General features: G+C 50.0%; 1 protein-coding gene across 1 annotated transcript in view; it reads left to right on the top strand.

Moving 5' to 3' along the window:
• LOC121274792 (sulfotransferase family cytosolic 1B member 1-like) overlaps positions 1-21,313 on the top strand; it is a 37,451-nt gene that overhangs the window by 2,587 nt on the left and 13,551 nt on the right. Inside the window, exons 2-5 of the mRNA XM_041182144.1 lie at positions 119-247; positions 5,523-5,620; positions 6,450-6,576; positions 7,838-7,932. Of these exons, the coding sequence (XP_041038078.1) occupies positions 119-247; positions 5,523-5,620; positions 6,450-6,576; positions 7,838-7,932 (449 nt within the window). The remainder of the gene's footprint in view (positions 1-118; positions 248-5,522; positions 5,621-6,449; positions 6,577-7,837; positions 7,933-21,313) is intronic.

The following is a 21,313-nucleotide window of genomic DNA, read 5'->3' as shown; positions in this document are numbered from 1 at the left end:
CCTATCAACTGCAGGCAGGCCAGGAGGCTCTGATCCCTGCTCAAAATGTAATGCTTTGACCTCTTTTGGATTCCGATCTAACCCCGCTCCTCCTCTCTCTGTGTCTGTCTCCCACCAGGAACAACCTGGGTGCAAGAGATTGTGGATTTCATTCTCCAAGACGGGGACCCGGAGAGGTGTCGGCGAGCACCGATACACAGCAGGATCCCATACCTGGAATTCAACATTCCGGGACACACCCCTTCAGGTGAGAGGACACAAAGGGATACAACAGCAGAGGTGATCGACAGGGGCTGACAGGAGGAAACCCCGGCGGAGAGTCAAAAAATATAAAGAGAACAAATCTCCCTCCACACTGTCCCCATCAAACACTCCCAGGACAGGTACAGCACGGAGTTAGATACAGAGTAAATCTCGCTCTACACTGTCCCCATCAAACACTCCCAGGTCAGGTACAGCACGAAGTTAGATACAGAGTAAAGCTCCCTCTGCACTGTCCCCATCAAACACTCCCAGGACAGGTACAGCACGGGGTTAGATACAGAGTAAATCTCCCTCTACATCGTCCCCATCAAACACTTCCAGGGCAGGTACAGCACGTGGTTAAATACAGAGTAAATCTCTCTCAACACTGTCCTCATCAATCACTCCCAGGACTGGTACTGCACTGGGATAGATACAGAGTAAAGTTCCCTCAACACTGTCCCAAACAAAGACTCCCAGGACAGGTACAGCACGGGGTTAGATACAGAGTAAAACTCCCAGAACACTGTCCCCATCAAACACTCCCAGGACAGGTACAGCATGGGGTTAGATACAGAGTAAAGCTCCCTCTACACTGTCCCCATCAAACACTCCCAGGACAGGTACAGCACGGGGTTAGATACAGAGTAAATCTCCCTCTACACTGTCCCCATCAAACACTCCCTGGACAGGTACAGCACAGGGATTAGATAGAGATTAATGCTCCATCTACACTGTCCCCATCAAACACTCCCAGGACAGGTACAGCACGGGGTTAGATACAGAGTAAATCTTCCTCTACACTGTCCCCATCAAACACTCCCAGGACCGGTACAGCATGGGGTAAGGTACAGAGTAAATCTCCCTCTACACCGTCCCCATCAAACACTCCCAGGACAGGTACAGCATGGGGTAAGGTACAGAGTAAATCTCCCTCTACACTGTCCCGATCAAACACTCCCAGGACAGGTACAGCATGGGGTAAGGTACAGAGTAAATCTCCCTCTACACTGTCCCGATCAAACACTCCCAGGACAGGTACAGCACAGGGTTAGATACAGAGTAAAGCTCCCTCTACACCGTCCCCATCAAACACTCCCAGGACAGGTACAGCAGGGGCTTAGATACAGAGTAAAGCTCCGTCTACACCGTCCCCATTAAACACTCCCAGGACAGGTACAGCACGGGGTTCGATACAGAGTAAATCTCCCTCTACACCATCCAGGTCAAACACTCCCTGGACAGGTACAGCTGTATGACTGTAGCACTCTCTTTCCATACAAATGTCAAGCCCTGTCTCATATGTTATGACTGAGCAGTTGGTTAAGAGGAGTTATTTAAAAATCCCAGAGGGAACCTTTGAACAACTGTCATAATTTATATCTTTACCTGTCATATTTGAGATTATGACTTTAAATTTTGGAATTAGACCCCCCGTTCTTCTGATTTTACATTGAACTAAGTGAAACATTTGATTAATTTACACAAGTTACAATATATATACACATGGCTTCAAATTACTAGTATCATAACTTTTAACCAATTCCCGAGCTTAACTCCATTAAGGCAACAGCAACCCGTAGACTCAACCAGACACCAGGCAAAGCATTTTCTCCCTACGAATTCAAAATGAAGTTCTTTTCCCTTTGGTTCCTGTAGAGCTCGTTGGAGGCTTACAGCTGCCTTTTGATCTCATATTGCCTCTGCCCTGCACACCAGAAAACCGCTGAAGTTCTACCTAACACAGCCCATGGAATGTAAATTCTCTTTGTATTACCACCATCTGAACTAAACCTCTCTAACAAGAGAGCTTTTTATGCCAGTACGTAGAAGTTCCTACAAGAGAGGGGTGGTCCTGAGCTTAATTTTAGGGAATGAAGCCCGGCAACTTTTAGAGGTATCAGTGGGGGAGCATTTTGCAGATAGTGATCATAACTCTGTTACATTCAACTTTGTTATGGAAAAGGACAAGGATGGGCCAGAAATCAGAGGTCTAAATTGGGGGAAGGCCGATTTTAATAAGATCTGATATGATTTGGCCAGAGTGGACTGGGAGCAGCTACTTTTATGTAGATCTGTGTCAGAGCAGTGGGACTCATTCAAAAAGGAAATGAGAGTACAGGGCCAACATATTCCAGTAAAGATAAAGGGTGGGACAAACAAATCCAGGGAACCCTGGATGTCAAAGGATATACAGGATTGGATAAAGAGACAAAGGGAAGCTTATGGAAGACACTGAGGGCTTAAAACAGCAGAAGCCCGAGAGGAGTATAGAATGTGTAGGGGGGGAACTTAAAAAGGGAATTAGGAGAGCAAAAAGGGGGCATGAAAAACATTAGCAGATAAAATAAAGGAAAATCCAAAATTATTTTACAAGCACATTGAGAGTAAGAGGATAATTAGGGAGAGAGTAGTGCCCATTAAGGAACATAGTGGTAATTTGTGTGTGGAGCTGGAAGACGTAGGTAGGGTTCTAAATGAATACTTTGTGTCGGTGTTCACAAGTGAGAGGGGTGACGTGGGTATGGAAATCAGGCAGAAGGACTGTGATATAATTAAAGAAATTAGCATAGAAAGGGAGGAGATTCTAAGTGGTCTGGCAGGCTTAAAAGTAGATAAATCTCCAGGCCCGGATGAAATGTACCTCAGGCTGTTGAGTGAGGTGAGGGAAGAGATAGCAGGGGCGCTGGCAATAGCTTTCGATACCTCTCTGGCCACAGGAGAGGTGCCAGAGGATTGGAGGACAGCCAGTGTGGTACCGTTATTCAAGAAGGGAGGAAGGGATAAACCAGGGAACTACAGGCCAGTCAGTCTAACCTCAGCGGTGGGGAAACTATTGGAAGCAATTCTGAGGGACAGAATGAATCTAAACTTGGAGAAGCAGGGATTAATCAAGCACAGTCAGCATGGTTTTGTTAACGGGAGGTCAAGTCTGACCAATTGGATTGAATTTTTCGAAAAGGTGTCCAGGTATGTAGATGAAGGCAATGCATTTGACGTAGTCTACTTGGACTTCAGCAAGGCTTCCGATAAGGTCCTGCATGGGAGACTGATAACGAAGGTAAGAGCCCATTGGATCCAAGGCAATTTGGCAAATTGGATCCAAAATTGGCTGAGTGGCAGGAAGCAGAGGGTGCTGGTCGAGAGGTGTTTTTGTGACTGGATGCCTGTGTCCAGTGGGGTTCCACAGGGATCGGTGTTGGGTCCCTTGCTGTGTGTGGTATATATAAACGATTTAGACATGAATGTAGGAGGGTCAATCAGTAAGTTCGCGGATGACACGAAAATTGGTGGGGTGGTAAATAGTGAGGAGGATAGCCTTAGATTGCAGGAGGATATAGATGGGCTGGTCAGATGGGCAGATCAGTGGCAAATGGAATTTAATCCGGATAAGTGTGAGGTGATGCACTTGGGCAGGACAAACAAGGCACAGGAATACACGATGAATGGTAGGTCCCTGGGAAACACCGATGATCAGAGGGACCTTGGTGTGCATGTCCATAGGTCCATTAAGGTAGTGGGACAGGTAGACAAGGTGGTTAAGAAGGCATATGGGAAACTTGCCTTTATTAGCCTGAGACATAGAATATAAGAGCAGGGAAGTGATGCTGGAAGTATATAAAATGCTGGTTAGGCCACAGCTAGAGTATTGTGTGCAGTTCTGGAATCCGCATTATAGGAAGGATGTGATTGCACTAGAGAGAGAGCAGAGGAGATTTACCAGGATGTTACCTGGGCTGGAGAGTTGTAGATATGAGGAGAGATTGGATAGACTGGGGTTATTTTCCCTGGAGCAGAGGAGATTGAGGGGGGACATGATTGAGGTGTGTAAAATTATGAGGGGCACAGATACGGTAGACAGGAAGGAACTTTTCCCCTTGGTGGAGGGATCAATAACCAGGGGGCACAGATTGAAGGTAAGGGGGCAGGAGGTTTAGAGGGGATGTGAGGGAGAATTTTTTCACCCAGAGGGTGGTGGGAATCTGGAACTCACTGCCTGAAAGGGTGGGAGAGGCAGAAACCCTCATTACATTTAAGGAGTATTTGGATGAGCATTTGCGAAGCCTTGGCATACAAGGCTATGGGCCTAGTGCTGGGAAATGGGGTTAGAATACTCAGGTACTTGTGTGACTGGTGCAGACTCGATGGGCTGAAGGGCCTTTTTCTGTGCTGTAGACCTCTATGACTCTATGACTCTATAACAATAAAAACCCTTTTCATAGTACCAATTTTATTAGTGATATAAACACATTGCTTGGTCTCTGCTAGCTAGGTGCCAGATTTCACCCCACTTCTTGAATGCTCTCCTCAACAAAATGCAAATGCTCTCTTAACTCTCTTACGTCTCAAAACTAGTACACATCAAAGCACCCAGACTAGCTGGCTTTAATCCGATTAAGACACACACACACACACACACACACACACAGACTAAACCTCTATTTTAAATGAAAAATATTTCCCAGTAATATTATATACATTCTAGCTTCTTGACACGCGGTCCGTGGAACCCCACAGTAGCTGGGGAAAGGCTAAGCAGGCGTGGTTTCCCCCGCTGTGCCCCGGGGCCAGGCCCCCCCCACCCCCGCCCATTCCCCCCCCACCCCCAGGTCCAAATGGATACGAGCCGAGAGTGACTGGGATCTTGCTGTGCGCGAGCCGGTTGCCCTCATCATCTGCACGACAGTTTGCACTCTTTAAAGTGGGTTACGGCGCAAGGGGTGGAGGGCCGAGCTGGGCGGAGAGGGACAAAGGCACAGGGGGAGGCCATTTTCCGGTACCCTGCCCAAAGGCGGACGTGGACCTCACGGGCCTCCTAATTCGTCTTCCCCCAACAGACTTGGACTGTCTTCGATGGTGCCACATTGGTCCAGTTTGTGGGCCTTCCTTGTCTTCCTCAGCCTTACTTTGTCTTCCTCAATCTCTTTCCCCATCTATCTTCCCTCCCCCTCCCCCCCTCCCCGCGCCACCCCCCAACCTCGGCGTCCGACTTTCCAAGACGCAATTCCCACCGACCGGCCCGAGACCTTCCGACTGCCTCTCCCTGAGCTCGGTCGCTGGAGCTGCTGGGCCGCCTGCTTTCCCGGCGTCGGCCTGTGGTGCCCCTATCGAAATACACCTCGCCCGCCAACGTTCTGCAGCCCCAACCCTGCTCCACGTGGCTTCACTCATCGCCCGCCCAGTGACATCATGACCCGATAGAAACCCAGCCTCACGCGTGTCAGACTGACAGACCCAAACACACGTTTCTCAGCCCACTCTTTCCTGTTTCTTTCCAGGAACTGAACTACTCGCAAAGCTGCCATCTCCCAAAGTGATCAAAACCCACCTTCCCTTCCAGCTGTTACCCAGGTCCTTCTTGGACCAGAAATGCAAGGTATAATACTCTTTATCAGTCGCATTATGACTGTCTGTGTGTGTGTGTGTGTGTGTGTGTGTGTGTGTGTATGTGTGTTTTTGCACCTCTGTGCTTTTCAATCTTTCAAGGAGTGTGGGCGTCTCTGGCTGGGCCCAGCGTTTATTGTCCATCCCTAATTGCCCCCTTGAGAAGGTGGTGGGTGAGCCGCCTTCTTGAGCCGCTGCAGTCCCCATGTGGTGTAGGTACACCCACAGCGCTGTTAGGGATGGAGTTCCCAGGATTCAGACCCAGCGACAGTGAAGGGACAGCCGATATATTTCCAAGTCGGGATGGTGAGGGGCTCGGAGGGGAACTTCCAGGTGGTGGTGTTCCCCATATGTCTGCTGCCCTTGTCCTTCTAGATGGTAGAGGTCGTGGGTTTGGGCGGCGCTGTCGAAGGAGCCTTGGTGAGTTGCTGCAGTGCATCTTGTAGATGGTACACACACTGCTGCTACTGTGCGTCGGTGGTGGAGGGACTGAATGTTTGTGGATGGGGTGCCGATCAAGCGGGGCTGCTTTGTCCTGGATGGTGTCGAGCTTCTTGAGTGTTGTGGGAGCTGCACTCATCCAGGCAAGTGGGGAGTGTTCCATCACACTCCTGACTGGTGCCTTGTAGATGGTGGACAGGCTTTGGGGAGTCAGGAGGTGAGTTACTCTCCGCAGGATTCCCAGCCTCTGACCTGCTGTTGGGGCCACAGTATTTATATGGCTGGTCCAGTTCAGTTTGAAGGTACATGTTAGATTGCAGAGTTGTGTTCAAGATGTGCGAGAGCTCTAACCATCCAGTCCCCCTTCACTTTCTCTACAGATAATCTATTGTGCAAGGAATGCAAAAGATAACCTGGTCTCATTCTTTTTCTTTGACTTAATGAACAAAGTACAACCTGAGCCAGGGAGCTGGGAGGAATATTTCCACAAGTTCCTGCAGGGTAATGGTATGTACTGAGAGAGATTACAGCATAAATGTGTTTAAATAAACAAACTGGTATCATGTCACCATGTGTGTTAGCCACGAGTGTGTGTGTCTGTGTGTGTCTCACACTCTGTGTGTGTGTGTGAGTGTGTGTGTGTGTGTGTGTGTTTGTGTGTGTGTGTGTGTGTGTGTGTGTGTGAGAGAGCGTACGTGTCAGTGTGTGTCTCTGTGTGTGTGTGTGTTTGTATGTGTCTGTGTGTGTTTGTGTGTGAGTGTGTGTGTCTGTGTGTGTGTGTGAGAGAGAGAGTGTATGTGTGTGTGTGTCTCTCTCTGTGTGTATGTGTGTTTGTGTGTGTGTGAGAGAGAGAGTGTATGTGTGTGTGTGTCTCTCTCTGTGTGTATGTGTGTGTGTGTGTGTGAGAGAGAGAGTGTATGTGTGTGTGTCTCTTTCTGTGTGTATGTGTGTTTGTGTGTGTGTGTGTGAGAGAGTGTATGTGTCTGTGTGTGTCTCTGTGTGTGTGTGTTTGTGTGTGTCTGTGTGTGTGTGTGTGAGAGTGTGTGTGTCAGTGTGTGTGTGTGTGTGTGAGAGAGAGTGTATGTGTGTGTGTGTGTCTGTGTGTGTGTGTGTGTGTGTGTGTGTGAGAGAGAGTGTATGTGTCTGTGTGTGTCTCTGTGTGTGTGTGTTTGTGTGTGTCTGTGTGTGTGTGTGTGAGAGTGTGTGTGTCAGTGTGTGTGTGTGTGTGTGAGAGAGAGTGTATGTGTGTGTGTGTGTCTGTGTGTGTGTGTGTGTGTGTGTGTGTGTGTGTGTGAGAGAGAGTGTATGTGTCTGTGTGTGTCTCTGTGTGTGTATGTGTGTTTGTGTGTTTGTGTGTGTGTGTGTGTGTGAGAGAGTGTATGTGTCTGTGTGTGTCTCTCTCTGTGTGTATGTGTGTGTGTGTGTGTGTGAGAGAGTGTATGTGTCTGTGTGTGTCTCTCTCTGTGTGTATGTGTGTTTGTGTGTGTGTGTGTGAGAGAGAGTGTATGTGTCTGTGTGTGTCTCTGTGTGTGTGAGTGTGTTTGTGTGTTTCTGTCTGTGTGTGATTGTCAGTGTGTGCATCAGTGTGTGAGTGAGTGTGTTCATGTGAGTGAGTGTGTCTGTGATTTACTGAGAGTGAGTGTGTGTGAATGTGAGTGACTGAGAGTGAGTGTGTGAGTGTGTACACCTCTCCTTATGTGTATATGAATAGAATAGTGGAGATGTGAATCACCACTCTCTGCACCCCGTCTCTCTCTCCCTCTCGCAGTTTCGTACGGTCTGTGGCATGACCATGTGCTGGGCTGGTGGGTAAACAAAGACAAATACCCCATCCTCTACATTTTCTACGAAGACATCAAAGAGGTATTCTCACTGCTAGTGACTTTAACACCTAATTTTAAACTCCAGGGATTCCTCCTGATACAGGGGAGTATTGAAATGTGACTGGCAATGGAGAGAGGGGCAGAGTAGGGTGGGACTAGGTGAGATATTAAAGGCTGTGTGGAGAGATAGGGAGAGTGGGATTAGACTGGGTGGGATATTAAAGGGTGCAGGCAGAGAGTGGGATTAGACTGGGTGGTATATTAAAGGGTGAGGGGAAGAGTGGGATTAGACTGGGTGGGATATTAAAGGGTTTGGTGAGTGAGGGGGAGAGTGGGATTAGACTGGGTGGGATATTAAAGGGTTTGGTGAGTGAGGGGGAGAGTGGGATTAGACTGGGTGGGATATTAAAGGGTTTGGTGATTGAGGGTTATAGTGGAATTAGACTGCGGTGGTATATTAAAGGACGCGGGGAGTGAGGGAGCAGTGAGTTAGACTATTTGGGACATGAATCGATTGGGGAATGAGAGGGAGAGTGAGTTTAGACTGGGTGGGACGTTAAAGTGTGTGGGGAGTGAGGGAGTTAGGGGGATTAGATTGGGTGGAATATTAAAGGGTGCGGGGAATGAGGGAGAGAGGGGGATTAGTTTGGGTGGAATATTAAAGGGTGCGGGGAGTGAGGGAGAGTGGGATCATATGTGCTGGTATATTAAAGAGAGTGGTGAGTGAGTGAGAGAGTGGGATTAGACTGGGTGGGATATTAAAGAGTGTGGGGAGTGAGGGGGAGAGTGGGATTAGACTGGGTGGGATGTTAAAGGGTGTGGGGAGTAAGGGGGAGAGTGGGATTAGACTGGGTGGGATGTTAAAGGGTGTGGGGAGTGAGGGAGAGAGTGGGATTAGACTGGGTGGGATGTTAAAGTGTGAGGCGAGTGAGTGGGAGAGTGGGATTAGACTGGGTGTGATATTAAACGGTGTGCGGAGCGAGAGCGAGAGTGGGATTAGACTGGTGGGATATTGTATGGTGAGGGGAGTGAGGGAGAGAGTGGGATTAGTCTGGGTGGGATATTAAAGGGTGTGGGGAGTGAGGGGGAGAGTGGGATTAGACTGAGTGGGATATTAAAGGGTGTGTGGAGTGAGGGGGAGAGCGGGTTTAGACTGGGTGGGATATTAAAGGGTGCGGGGAGTGAGAGGGAGAGTGGGATTAGACTGGATGTTATATTACAGGGTGAGTGGAGTGAAGGGGAGAGGGGTATTAGACTGGGTGGGATATTATAGGGTGCGGGGAGTGAGGGGGCCAGTGGGATTAGACTAGTTGGGACATGAATCGATTGGGGAGTGAGAGGGAGAGTGAATTTATTCTGGGTGGGATATTAAAGTGTGTGGGGAGTGAGGGAGAGTGGGATTAAATTGGGTGGGATATTAAAGGTTGTGAGGAGTGAGAGTGGGATCTGATGTGTTGGTATATTCAAGGGAGTGGAGAGTGAAGGAGAGAGTGGGATTATACTGGGTGAGATATAAAAGACTGTTGGGAGTGAGGGAGAGTGAGATTAGAATGAGTGGCATATTGTAGAGAGAGGGGAGTGAGGGGGAGTGAGAGATTAGATTAGTTGGGACAATAATGGATTGGGGTTTGAGGGGGTAGTGGGATTAGTCTGAGTGGGATATTAAACGGTGAGGGGAGTGATGGGAAGAGTGGGATTAGGCTGGATGGGATCTTAAAGGTTGTAGGGAGTGAGGGAGAGAGTGGGATTAGACTGGGTGGGATATTAAAGGGTGTGGGGAGTGAGGGGAACAGTGGGATTAGACTGGGTGGGATATTAAAGGTTGTGGGGAGTGAGGGGGAGAGTGGGATTAGACTGGGTGGGATATTAAAGGTTGTGGGGAGTGAGGGGAACAGTGGGATTAGACTGGGTGGGATATTAAAGGGTGCGGAGAGTGAGGGGGAGAGTGGGATTAGGCTGGGTGGGATATTAAAGGTTGTGGGGAGTGAGAGAGAGAGTGGGATTAGACTGGGTGGGATATTAAAGGGTGCGGGGAGTGAGGTGGAGAGTGGGATTAGGCTGGGTGGGATATTAAAGGTTGTGGGGAGTGAGAGAGAGAGTGGGATTAGACTGGGTGGGATATTGTAGGGTGAGGGGAGTGAGGGGGAGAGTGGGATTAGACTGGGTGGGATATTAAAGGGTGCGAAGTGTAAGGGAGAGAGCGGGATTAGACTGGGTGGGATATTAAAGGGTGCGGAGAGTGAGGGAGAGAGTGGGATTAGACTTGCAGGGATATTAAAGTGTGTGGGGAGTAAGCGGGTTTGTGTGATTAGACTGAGTGGGATATTATAGGGTGCGGGGAGTGAAGGGGCCAGTGGCATTAGACTTCTTGGGACATGAATCGATTGGGAAGTGAGAGGGAGAGTGAGTTTTGACTGGGTGGGACATTAAAGTGTGTGGTGATTGATGGAGATAGGGGGATTAAATTGGGCGGAATATTAAAGGGTTCGGGGAGTGAGGGTGAGTGGGATTAAATTGGGTGGGATATGAAAGGGAGTGGTGAGTGACGGGGAGAGTGGGATCAGACTGGGTGGGATATTAAATGGTGTGGGGAGTGAGGGGGAGAGTGGGATTAGACTGGGTGGGATATTAAAGGGTGTGGGGAGTGAGGGGGAGAGTGGGATTAGACTGGGTGTGATATTAAAGGGTGCGGGCAGAGAGTGGGATTAGACTGGGTGGGATATTAAAGGGTGTGGGGAGTGAGGGGGAGAGCGGGATTAGACTCGGTGGGATATTAAAGGGTGTGGGGAGTGAGGGGGAGAGCGGGATTAGACTCGGTGGGATATTAAAGGGTGCGGGGAGTGAGGGGGAGAGTGGGATTAGACTGGGTGTGATATTAAAGGGTGCGGGCAGAGAGTGGGATTAGACTGGGTGGGATATTAAAGGGTGCGGGCAGAGAGTGGGATTAGACTGGGTGGGATATTAAAGGGTGTGGGGAGTGAGGGGGAGAGCGGGATTAGACTCGGTGGGATATTAAAGGGTGCGGGGAGTGAGGGGGAGAGTGGGATTAGACTGGGTGTGATATTAAAGGGTGCGGGCAGAGAGTGGGATTAGACTGGGTGGGATATTAAAGGGTGCGGGCAGAGAGTGGGATTAGACTGGGTGGGATATTAAATGGTGTGGGGAGTAAGGGGGATTGTGTGATTAGACTGGGTGGGATATTATAGGGCGCGAGGAGTGAAGGGGCCAGTGGGATTAATCTAGTTGGGACATGAATCTTTTGGGGAGTGAGAGGGAGAGTGAGTTTAGACTGGGTGGGATATTAAGGTGTGTGGGGAGTGAGAGAGAGTGGGATCTGATGTGATGATATATCAAAGGGAGTGGTGAGTGAAGGAGAGAGTGGGATTAGACTGGGTGGGATATTAAAGGGTGTGGGACGTGAGAGGGAGAGTGGGATTAGATTGGGTGATATATACAAGAGTGTTGGGAGTGAGGGAGAGTGAGATTAGACTTGGTGACATATTGTAGAGAGAGGGGAGTGAGGGGGAGTGAGAGATTAGATTAGTTGGGACAATAATGGATTGGGGATTGAGGGGGTAGTGGGACTAGTCTGGGTGGGATATTAACTGGTGCGGGGAGTGAGGGGGAGAGTGGGAATAAACTGGGAGGGATATTAAAGGGTGTGGAGAGTGAGGGGGAGAGCCGGTTTAGGCTGGGTGAGATATTAAAGGGTGTTGGGAGTGAGGGAAAGAGTGGGATTAGACTGGGTGTTAAATTGAAGGGTGTGGGGAGTAAGGGGGAGAGTGGGATTATATTAGTTGAGTCATTAATGGATTGGGGAGTGAGGGGGATGGTGGGTTTAGACTGGGTGGGATATTAAAGCGTGTGGTGAGTGAGGGTGATAGTGGAATTAGACTGTGTGGGATATTAAAGGGTGTGGTGATTGAGGGAGAGTGAGATGAGACAGGGTGGTATATTATAGGGTACAGGGAGTGAGAGGGGCAGTGGCATTAAACTAGTTGGGACATGAATCGATTGGGGAGTGATAGGGAGAGTGAGTTTAGACTGGGTGGGACATTAAAGTGTATGGGGAGTGAGGGAGATAGGGGGATTAGATTGGGTGGAATATTAAAGGGTGCGGGGAGTGAGGGAGAGTGGGATCATATGTGCTGGTATATTAAAGAGAGTGGTGAGTGAGTGAGAGAGTGGGATTAGATTGGGTGGGATATAAAAGAGTGTTGGGAGTGAGGGAGAGTGGGATTAGACTGGGTGGGATATATAAGAGTGTTGGGTTTGAGGGAGAGTGGGATTAGACTGGGTGGGATATAAAAGAGTGTTGGGAGTGAGGGAGAGTGAGATTAGAATGGGTGGGATATTAAAGGCTATGGGGAGTGAGGGAGAGAGTGGGATTAGACTGGGTGTGATATTAAAGGGTCTGGGGAGTGAGGGGGAGAGTGGGATTAGACTGGGTGGGATATATAAGAGCGTTGGGTTTGAGGGAGAGTGGGATTAGACTAGGTGAGATATAACAGAGTGTTGGGAGTGAGGGAGAGTGTGATTAGAATGGGTGGGATATTAAAGGCTATGGGGAGTGAGGGAGAGAGTGGGATTAGACTGGGTGTGATATTAAAGGGTCTGGGGAGTGAGGGGGAGAGTGGGATTAGACTGGGTGTGATATTAAAGGGTGCGTGGAGTGAGGGGAAGAGTGGGATTAGACTGGGTGGGATATTAAAGGATGTGGGGAGTGAGGGAGAGAATGGGATTAGACTGGGTGGAATATTAAAGGGGGTGGAGAGTGAGGGAGATTGGAATTAGACTGGGTGGGATATTAAAAGGTGAGGAGAGTGAGGGAGAGAGTTTGAATTAGACTGGGTGGGATATAAAAGAGTGTTGGGAGTGAGGGAGAGTGGGATTAGACTGTGTGGCATATTGTAGGTTGAGAGGAGTGTGGGGGAGAGTCCAATTTGTTTAGTTGGGTCAGTAATGGATTGGGGAGTGAGGGGGTAGTGGGATTAGTCTGGGTGGGATATTAAACAGTGCGGGGAGTGAGGGGGAGAGTGGGAGTAGACTGGGTGGGATATTAAAGAGTTTGGGGAGTGAGGGGGAGAGTGGGATTAGACTGGGTGGAATATTAAAGGGTTTGGGGAGTGAGGGGGAGAGTGGGATTAGACTGGGTGGGATATTAATGGGTGGATGTGTGTGGGAAGTGAGGGAGATAGGGGGATTAGATTTGGGGGGATATTAAAGACTGTGGTGATTGTGCGTCACAGTGGAATCAGACTGGGTGGGATACTAAATGGTGTGGGGAGTGAGGGAGAGTGGGATTAGACTGGGTGGGATGTTAATGGGTGTGGGGTGTGAGGGAGAGAGTGGTATTAGACTGGGTGGGATGTTATAAAGTGTGGGACGTGAGAGGGAGAGTGGGATTAGACTGGGTGTTATATTGTAGGGTGAGGGGAGTGAGGGGGAGACTGGGATGAGATTGGGTGGGATATTAAAGGGTGCGGGGAGTGAGAGGAAGAGTGGGATTATACTGGGTGGGATATTAAAGTGTCTGTGGAGTGAGAGGGAGAGCGGGATCAGACTGGGTGTTATATTGTAGGTTGAGGGGAGTGAGTGGGAGAGTGGGATTAGATTCGTTGGGTCATTAGTGGATTGGGGAGTAAGTGGGTGAGTAGGATTAGACTGGGTTGCATATTAATGGGTGTGGGAAATGAGGGAGAGAGTGGGATTAGACTGGGTGGGATATTAAAGGGTGTGGGGAGTGAGAGAGAGTGGGATTACACTGGGTGGGATATTAAAGGGTGTGGGGAGTGAGGGAGAGAGTGGGATTAGACTGGGTGGGATATTAAAGTGTGTGGGGAGGGAGGGGGAGAGTGGGATTAGACTGGGTGGGATATTAAAGGGTGTGGGAAATGAGGGAGAGAATGGGATTAGACTGGGTGGTATATTAAAGGGTGTGGGGAGTGAGGGGGAGAGTGGGATTAGACTGGGTGGGATATTAAAGGGTGCGGGGAGCGAGAGGGAGAGTGAGATTAAACTGGGTGGGATATTAAACGGTGCGGGGAGTGACGGGGAGAGTGGGATTAGACTGGGTGGGATATTAAAGGGTGTGGGGATTGAGGGAGAGAGCGGGATTAGACTGGGTGGGATATTAAAGGGTGTTGGGAGAGTGGGATTAGACTGGGTGGGATACTATAGGGCGAGGGTAGTGTGGGGGAGAGTGGGATTAGACTGGGTGGGATATTAAAGTGTGTGGGGAGTGAGGGGGAGAGTGGGATTAGACAGGGTGGGATATTAAAGGGTGTGGGAAATGAGGGAGAGAGTGGGATTAGACTGGGTGGGATATTAAAGGGTACGGAGAGTGAGGGGGAGAGTGGGATTAGACTGGGTGAGATATTAAAGGGTGTCGTAATTGAGGGAGAGTGGGATTAGACTGGGTGGGATATTAAAGGGTGTGGGGAGTGAGTGGGAGAGTGGGATTAGACTGGGTGGGATGTTAATGGGTGTGGGGTGTGAGGGAGAGAGTGGTATTAGACTGGGTGGGATGTTATAAAGTGTGGGACGTGAGAGGGAGAGTGGGATTAGACTGGGTGTTATATTGTAGGGTGAGGGGAGTGAGGGGGAGACTGGGATGAGATTGGGTGGGATATTAAAGGGTGCGGGGAGTGAGAGGAAGAGTGGGATTATACTGGGTGGGATATTAAAGTGTCTGTGGAGTGAGAGGGAGAGCGGGATCAGACTGGGTGTTATATTGTAGGTTGAGGGGAGTGAGTGGGAGAGTGGGATTAGATTCGTTGGGTCATTAGTGGATTGGGGAGTAAGTGGGTGAGTAGGATTAGACTGGGTTGCATATTAATGGGTGTGGGAAATGAGGGAGAGAGTGGGATTAGACTGGGTGGGATATTAAAGGGTGTGGGGAGTGAGAGAGAGTGGGATTACACTGGGTGGGATATTAAAGGGTGTGGGGAGTGAGGGAGAGAGTGGGATTAGACTGGGTGGGATATTAAAGTGTGTGGGGAGGGAGGGGGAGAGTGGGATTAGACTGGGTGGGATATTAAAGGGTGTGGGAAATGAGGGAGAGAATGGGATTAGACTGGGTGGTATATTAAAGGGTGTGGGGAGTGAGGGGGAGAGTGGGATTAGACTGGGTGGGATATTAAAGGGTGCGGGGAGCGAGAGGGAGAGTGAGATTAAACTGGGTGGGATATTAAACGGTGCGGGGAGTGACGGGGAGAGTGGGATTAGACTGGGTGGGATATTAAAGGGTGTGGGGATTGAGGGAGAGAGCGGGATTAGACTGGGTGGGATATTAAAGGGTGTTGGGAGAGTGGGATTAGACTGGGTGGGATACTATAGGGCGAGGGTAGTGTGGGGGAGAGTGGGATTAGACTGGGTGGGATATTAAAGTGTGTGGGGAGTGAGGGGGAGAGTGGGATTAGACAGGGTGGGATATTAAAGGGTGTGGGAAATGAGGGAGAGAGTGGGATTAGACTGGGTGGGATATTAAAGGGTACGGAGAGTGAGGGGGAGAGTGGGATTAGACTGGGTGAGATATTAAAGGGTGTCGTAATTGAGGGAGAGTGGGATTAGACTGGGTGGGATATTAAAGGGTGTGGGGAGTGAGTGGGAGAGTGGGATTAGACAGGGTGGGATATTAAAGGGTGTGGGGAGTGAGAGGGAGAGTGGGATTAGACTGGGTGTTATATTGTAGGGTGGGGGGAGTGAGGGGGAGACTGGGATGAGATTGGGTGGGATATTAAAGGGTGCGGGGAGTGAGAGGAAGAGTGGGATTATACTGGGTGGGATATTAAAGTGTCTGTGGAGTGAGAGGGAGAGCGGGATCAGACTGGGTGTTATATTGTAGGTTGAGGGGAGTGAGTGGGAGAGTGGGATTAGATTCGTTGGGTCATTAGTGGATTGGGGAGTAAGTGGGTGAGCGGGATTAGACTGGGTTGGATATTAATGGGTGTGGGAAATGAGGGAGAGTGTGGGATTAGACTGGGTGGGATATTAAAGGGTGTGGGGAGTGAGGGGGAGAGTGGGATTAGACTGGGTGTTATATTGTAGGGTGAGGGGAGTGAGGGGGAGACTGGGATTAGACTGGGTGGTATATTAAAGGGTGTGGGGAGTGAGGGGAAGAGTGGGATTAGACTGGGTGGGATATTAAAGGGTGTGGGGAGTGAGGGGGAGAGTGGGATTAGACTGGGTGGGATATTAAAGGGTGCGGGGAGCGAGAGGGAGAGTGAGATTAAACTGGGTGGGATATTAAACGGTGTGGGGAGTGAGGGGGAGAGTGGGATTAGACTGGGTGAGATATTAAAGGGTGTGGGGATTGAGGGAGAGAGCGGGATTAGACTGGGTGGGATATTAAAGGGTGTTGGGAGAGTGGGATTAGACTGGGTGGGATACTATAGGGCGAGGGTAGTGTGGGGGAGAGTGGGATTAGACTGGGTGGGATATTAAAGTGTGTGGGGAGTGAGGGGGAGAGTGGGATTAGACAGGGTGGGATATTAAAGGGTGTGGGAAATGAGGGAGAGAGTGGGATTAGACTGGGTGGTATATTAAAGGGTACGGAGAGTGAGGGGGAGAGTGGGATTAGACTGGGTGAGATATTAAAGGGTGTCGTAATTGAGGGAGAGTGGGATTAGACTGGGTGGGATATTAAAGGGTGTGGGGAGTGAGTGGGAGAGTGGGATTAGACAGGGTGGGATATTAAAAGGTGCAGGGAGTGAGGGGGAGAAGGGATTAGACAGGGTGGGATATTAAAGGGTGTGGGGAGTGAGGGTGAGAGTGGGATTAGACTGGGTGGGATATTAAAGGGTGTGGGGAGTGAGGGGGAGAGTGGGATTAGACAGGGTGGGATATTAAAGGGTGTGGGGAGTGAGGGGGTGAGTGGTATTAGACTGGGTGGAATATTAAAGGGTATGGGGGTAAGGGGGAGAGTGGGATTAGTCTAGTTGGGACATTAATGGATTTGGGTTGAGGGAGAGAGTGCTGTTAGACTGGGTGGTATATTAAATGGTGTGGGGAGGGATAAAGAGAGTGGGATTAGACTGGGTGGGATATTAAAGAGTCCGCAGAGTGAGGGAGACAGTGGGAATAGACTGGGTGAGATATTAAAGGGTTTGGGGAGTGAGGGGGATAGTGGGATTGGACTGATTGGTATATTATCGGGTGCTGGGAGTGAGGCTGATAGTGGAATAAGACTAGTCGGGACATTAGTGGATTGAGGAGTGAGGCAGAGAGTGGGATTTGACTGGGTGGGATATTGAAGGGTCTGGGGAGTGAGGGTTATAGTGGAATTAGACTGGGTGGGATATTAAAGGGTCTGGGGAATGAGGGGGAGAGTTGTATTAGACTGGGCGTGACATTGAAGGTTGAAGGGAGCAAGGGGGAGAGTGGGATTAGACTGTGTGGGATATTAAAGGGTGAGTGGGAGAGTGGGATTAGACTGGGTGGGATATTAAAGGGTGTGGGGAGTGAGGGGGAGAGTGGGATTAGACTGGGTGGGATATTAAAGGGTGAGTGGGAGAGTGGGATTAGACTGGGTGGGATATTAAAGGGTGTGGGGAGTGAGGGGGAGAGTGGGATTAGACTGGGTGAGATATTAAAGGGTGTGGGGGGTGAGTGGGAGAGTGGGATTAGACTGGGTGGGATATTAAAGGGTGTGGGGAGTGAGGGGGAGAGTGAGATTAGACTGGGTGGGATATTAAAGGGTGTGGGGAGTGAGGGGGAGAGTGAGATTAGACTGGGTGGGATATTAAAGGGTGCGGGGAGTGAGGGGGAGAGTGGGATTAGACTGGGTGGTATATTAAAGGGTGTGGGGATTGAGGGGGAGAGCGGGATTAGACTGGGTGGGATATTAAAGGGTGTTGGGAGTGTGGGATTAGACTGGGTGGGATACTATAGGGCGAGGGTAGTGTGGGGGAGAGTGGGATTAGACTGGGGTGGGATATTAAAGTGTGTGGGGTGTGAGGGGGAGAGTGGGATTAGACTGGGTGGGATATTAAAGGGTGTGGGGTGTGAGGGGGAGAGTGGGATTAGACTGGGTGGGATATTAAACGGTGTGGGGTGTGAGGGGAAGAGTGGGATTAGACTGCGTGGGATATTGAAGGTTGCAGGGAGCGAGGGGGAGAGTGGTCTTTGATTTGTTGGATATAAACGGGAGTGAGGGGAGAGTGGGACTAGACTGGGTGGGATATCAAATGTTGCGGGTAGAGAGGGAGAAAGTGGGATTAGACTGGGTGGGTTAATAAAGGGTGTGGGGAGTGAGCGGGAGATTGGGATTAGACTGGGTGGAATATTAAAGGGTATGGGGGGTGAGGGGGAGAGTGGGATTAGTCTAGTTGGGACATTAATGGATTTGGGTTGAGGGAGAGAGTGCTGTTAGACTGGGTGGTATATTAAATGGTGCGGGGAGGGATGAAGAGAGTGGCATTAGACTGGGTGGGATATTAAAGAGTCCGGAGAGTGAGGGAGACAGTGGGAATAGACTGTGTGGGATATTAAAGTGTTTGGGGAGTGAGGGGGATAGTGGGATTAGACTGGATGGTATATTATCGGGTGCTGGGAGTGAGGCTGATAGTGGGATAAGACTAGTTGGGACATTAGTGGATTGAGGAGTGAGGCAGAGAGTGGGATTTGACTGGGTGGGATATTGAAGGGTCTGGGGAATGAGGCGGAGAGTTGTATTAGACTGGGTGTGACATTGAAGGTTGAAGGGAGCAAGGGGGAGAGTGAGATTAGACTGGGTGGGATATTAAAGGGTGTGAGGAATGAGGGGGAGAGTTGAATTAGACTGGGTGTGACATTGATTGTTGAAGGGAGCAAGGGGGAGAGTGGGATTAGACTGTGTGGGATATTAAAGGGTGTGGGGAATGAGGAGGAGAGTTGTATTAGACTGGGTGTGACATTGAATGTTGAAGGGAGCAAGGGGGAGAATGGCATTAGACTTTGTGGGATATTAAAGGGTGTGGAGAGTGAGGGGGAGAGTGGGATTAGACTGGGTGGATAATTAAAGAGTATGGGGAGCGAGGGGGAGTGTGGGATTAGACTGGGTGGGATATTAAAGGGTGTGGGGAGTGAGGGGGATAGTGGGATTAGACTGGATGGTATATTATCGGGTGCTGGGAGTGAGGCTGATAGTGGGATAAGACTAGTTGGGACATTAGTGGATTGAGGAGTGAGGCAGAGAGTGGGATTTGACTGGGTGGGATATTGAAGGGTCTGGGGAATGAGGCGGAGAGTTGTATTAGACTGGGTGTGACATTGAAGGTTGAAGGGAGCAAGGGGGAGAGTGAGATTAGACTGGGTGGGATATTAAAGGGTGTGAGGAATGAGGGGGAGAGTTGAATTAGACTGGGTGTGACATTGATTGTTGAAGGGAGCAAGGGGGAGAGTGGGATTAGACTGTGTGGGATATTAAAGGGTGTGGGGAATGAGGAGGAGAGTTGTATTAGACTGGGTGTGACATTGAATGTTGAAGGGAGCAAGGGGGAGAATGGCATTAGACTTTGTGGGATATTAAAGGGTGTGGAGAGTGAGGGGGAGAGTGGGATTAGACTGGGTGGATAATTAAAGAGTATGGGGAGCGAGGGGGAGTGTGGGATTAGACTGGGTGGGATATTAAAGGGTGTGGGGAGTGAGGGGGAGAGTGGGATTAGACTGGGTGGGATATTAAAGGGTGTGGGGAGTGAGGGAGAGAGTGGGATTAGACTGTGTGGGATATTAAAGAGTGAGGGGAACAGTGGGATTAGAATGGGTGGGATATGAAATGGTGCGTGGAGCGAGGCGGAGAGTGGGATTAGACTGAGTGGGATATTAAAGGGTGTGGGGAGTGAGGGGGAGAGTGGGATTAGACTGGGTGGGTTATTGAAGGGTATGGGGAGTGAGGGGGACAGTGGGATTAGACTGGGTGGGATATTAAAGGGTGTGGGGAGTGAGGGGGAGAGTGGGATTAGACTGGGTGGAATATTAAAGGGTGTGTGGATTGACGGGAAGAGTGGGATTAAACTGGGAGGGATATTAAATGGTGTGGGGAGTGAGGGGGAGAGTGGGATTAGACTGGGAGGGATATTAAAGGGTGTGGGGAGTGAGCGGGAGATTGGGATTAGACTATGTGTGATATATAAGGGTGCTGGCAGTGGAGGGGAGAGCGGGATTAGAGTGGGTGGGATATTAAATGGTGTGGGGAGTGAGGGGGAGAGTGGGATTAGGCTGGGTGGGATATTAAAGGGTGCGGGGAGTGAGGGGCAGTGGAATTAGTCTGGGTGGGATATTAAAGGGTGTGGGGAGTGAGGGGGAGAGTGGGATTAGACTGGGTGGGATATTAAAGGGTACGGGGTGAGAGTGGGATTAGTGTTGGTGGGATATTAACAGGACTGAGGGGGAGTGGAATTAGTCTGGGTGGGATATTAAAGGGTGTGGGGAGTGAGGGAGTGAGTGGGATTAGATTGCGTGGGATATTAAAGGGTGCAGCGAGTATGGAATTAGTCTGGATGGGATATTAAAGTGTAACAGGGAGAGAAATATTAGACTAGCTGGGGTAATAAAGGGTGCGGGGAGTAAGGGAGAGAGGGGGATAAGGCTGGGTGAGATATTCAAGGGTGTGCGGAGTGAGGGGTTTAGAGGGATTCAACAGGGTGGCATACTAAAGGCTGTAGGAAGGGAGGGGGAGAGAGGGATTAGAATGGATGGGATATTAAAGAATTGGGGAGTGGGCGGGAGAGTGGGATTCGACTTGGTGGGATATTCTAGGGTGAAGGGAGTGCAGGGAGAGAGTGGGATTAGACTGGGTGGGATATTCTAGGATGAGGGGAGTGCAGGGAGAGAGTGGGATTAGACTGGGTGGGATATTCTAGGGTGAGGGGAGTGAGGGGGAGAGTGGGATTAGACTAGTTGGGACATTAATGGATCGGGGAGTGAGGGAGAGAGTGTGATCTGTCTGGGTGGTATATTATAGGGTGAGAGTAGTGAGAGGGAGAGTGGGATTAGACTGGGTGGAATTTTAAAGGGTGTGGGGATTGAGGGAGAGAGCAGGATTAGACTGGGTGGGATATTAATGGGTGTTGGGAGAGTGGGATTAGACTGGGTGGGATACTATAGGGCGAGGGTAGTGTGGGGGAGAGTGGAATTAGACTGGGTGGGATATTAAAGGGTGTGGGGTGTGAGGGGGAGAGTGGGATTAGACTGGGTGGTATATTAAAGGGTGTGGGGAGTGAGGGAGAGAGTGTGATTAGTGTGGGTGGGATATCAAAGGTTGCGGGGAGTGAGGGAGAGAGTGGGATTAGTGTGGGTGGGATATTAAATGGTGCGGGGAGTGTGGGAGAGAGTGGGGTGAGACTAGGTGGGACTTTAAATGATGCGGGGAGTGAGATAGAGAGTCGGATTAGACTGGGTGGGTTATTAACCTGTGCACGGAGTGGGAATAGATTGAGTGG

This window comes from Carcharodon carcharias (genome assembly GCF_017639515.1).
Source record: "Carcharodon carcharias isolate sCarCar2 chromosome 38 unlocalized genomic scaffold, sCarCar2.pri SUPER_38_unloc_2, whole genome shotgun sequence".
Taxonomy (NCBI): Eukaryota; Metazoa; Chordata; class Chondrichthyes; order Lamniformes; family Lamnidae; genus Carcharodon; species Carcharodon carcharias.
This window is presented reverse-complemented; position numbering and strand designations above follow the sequence as displayed.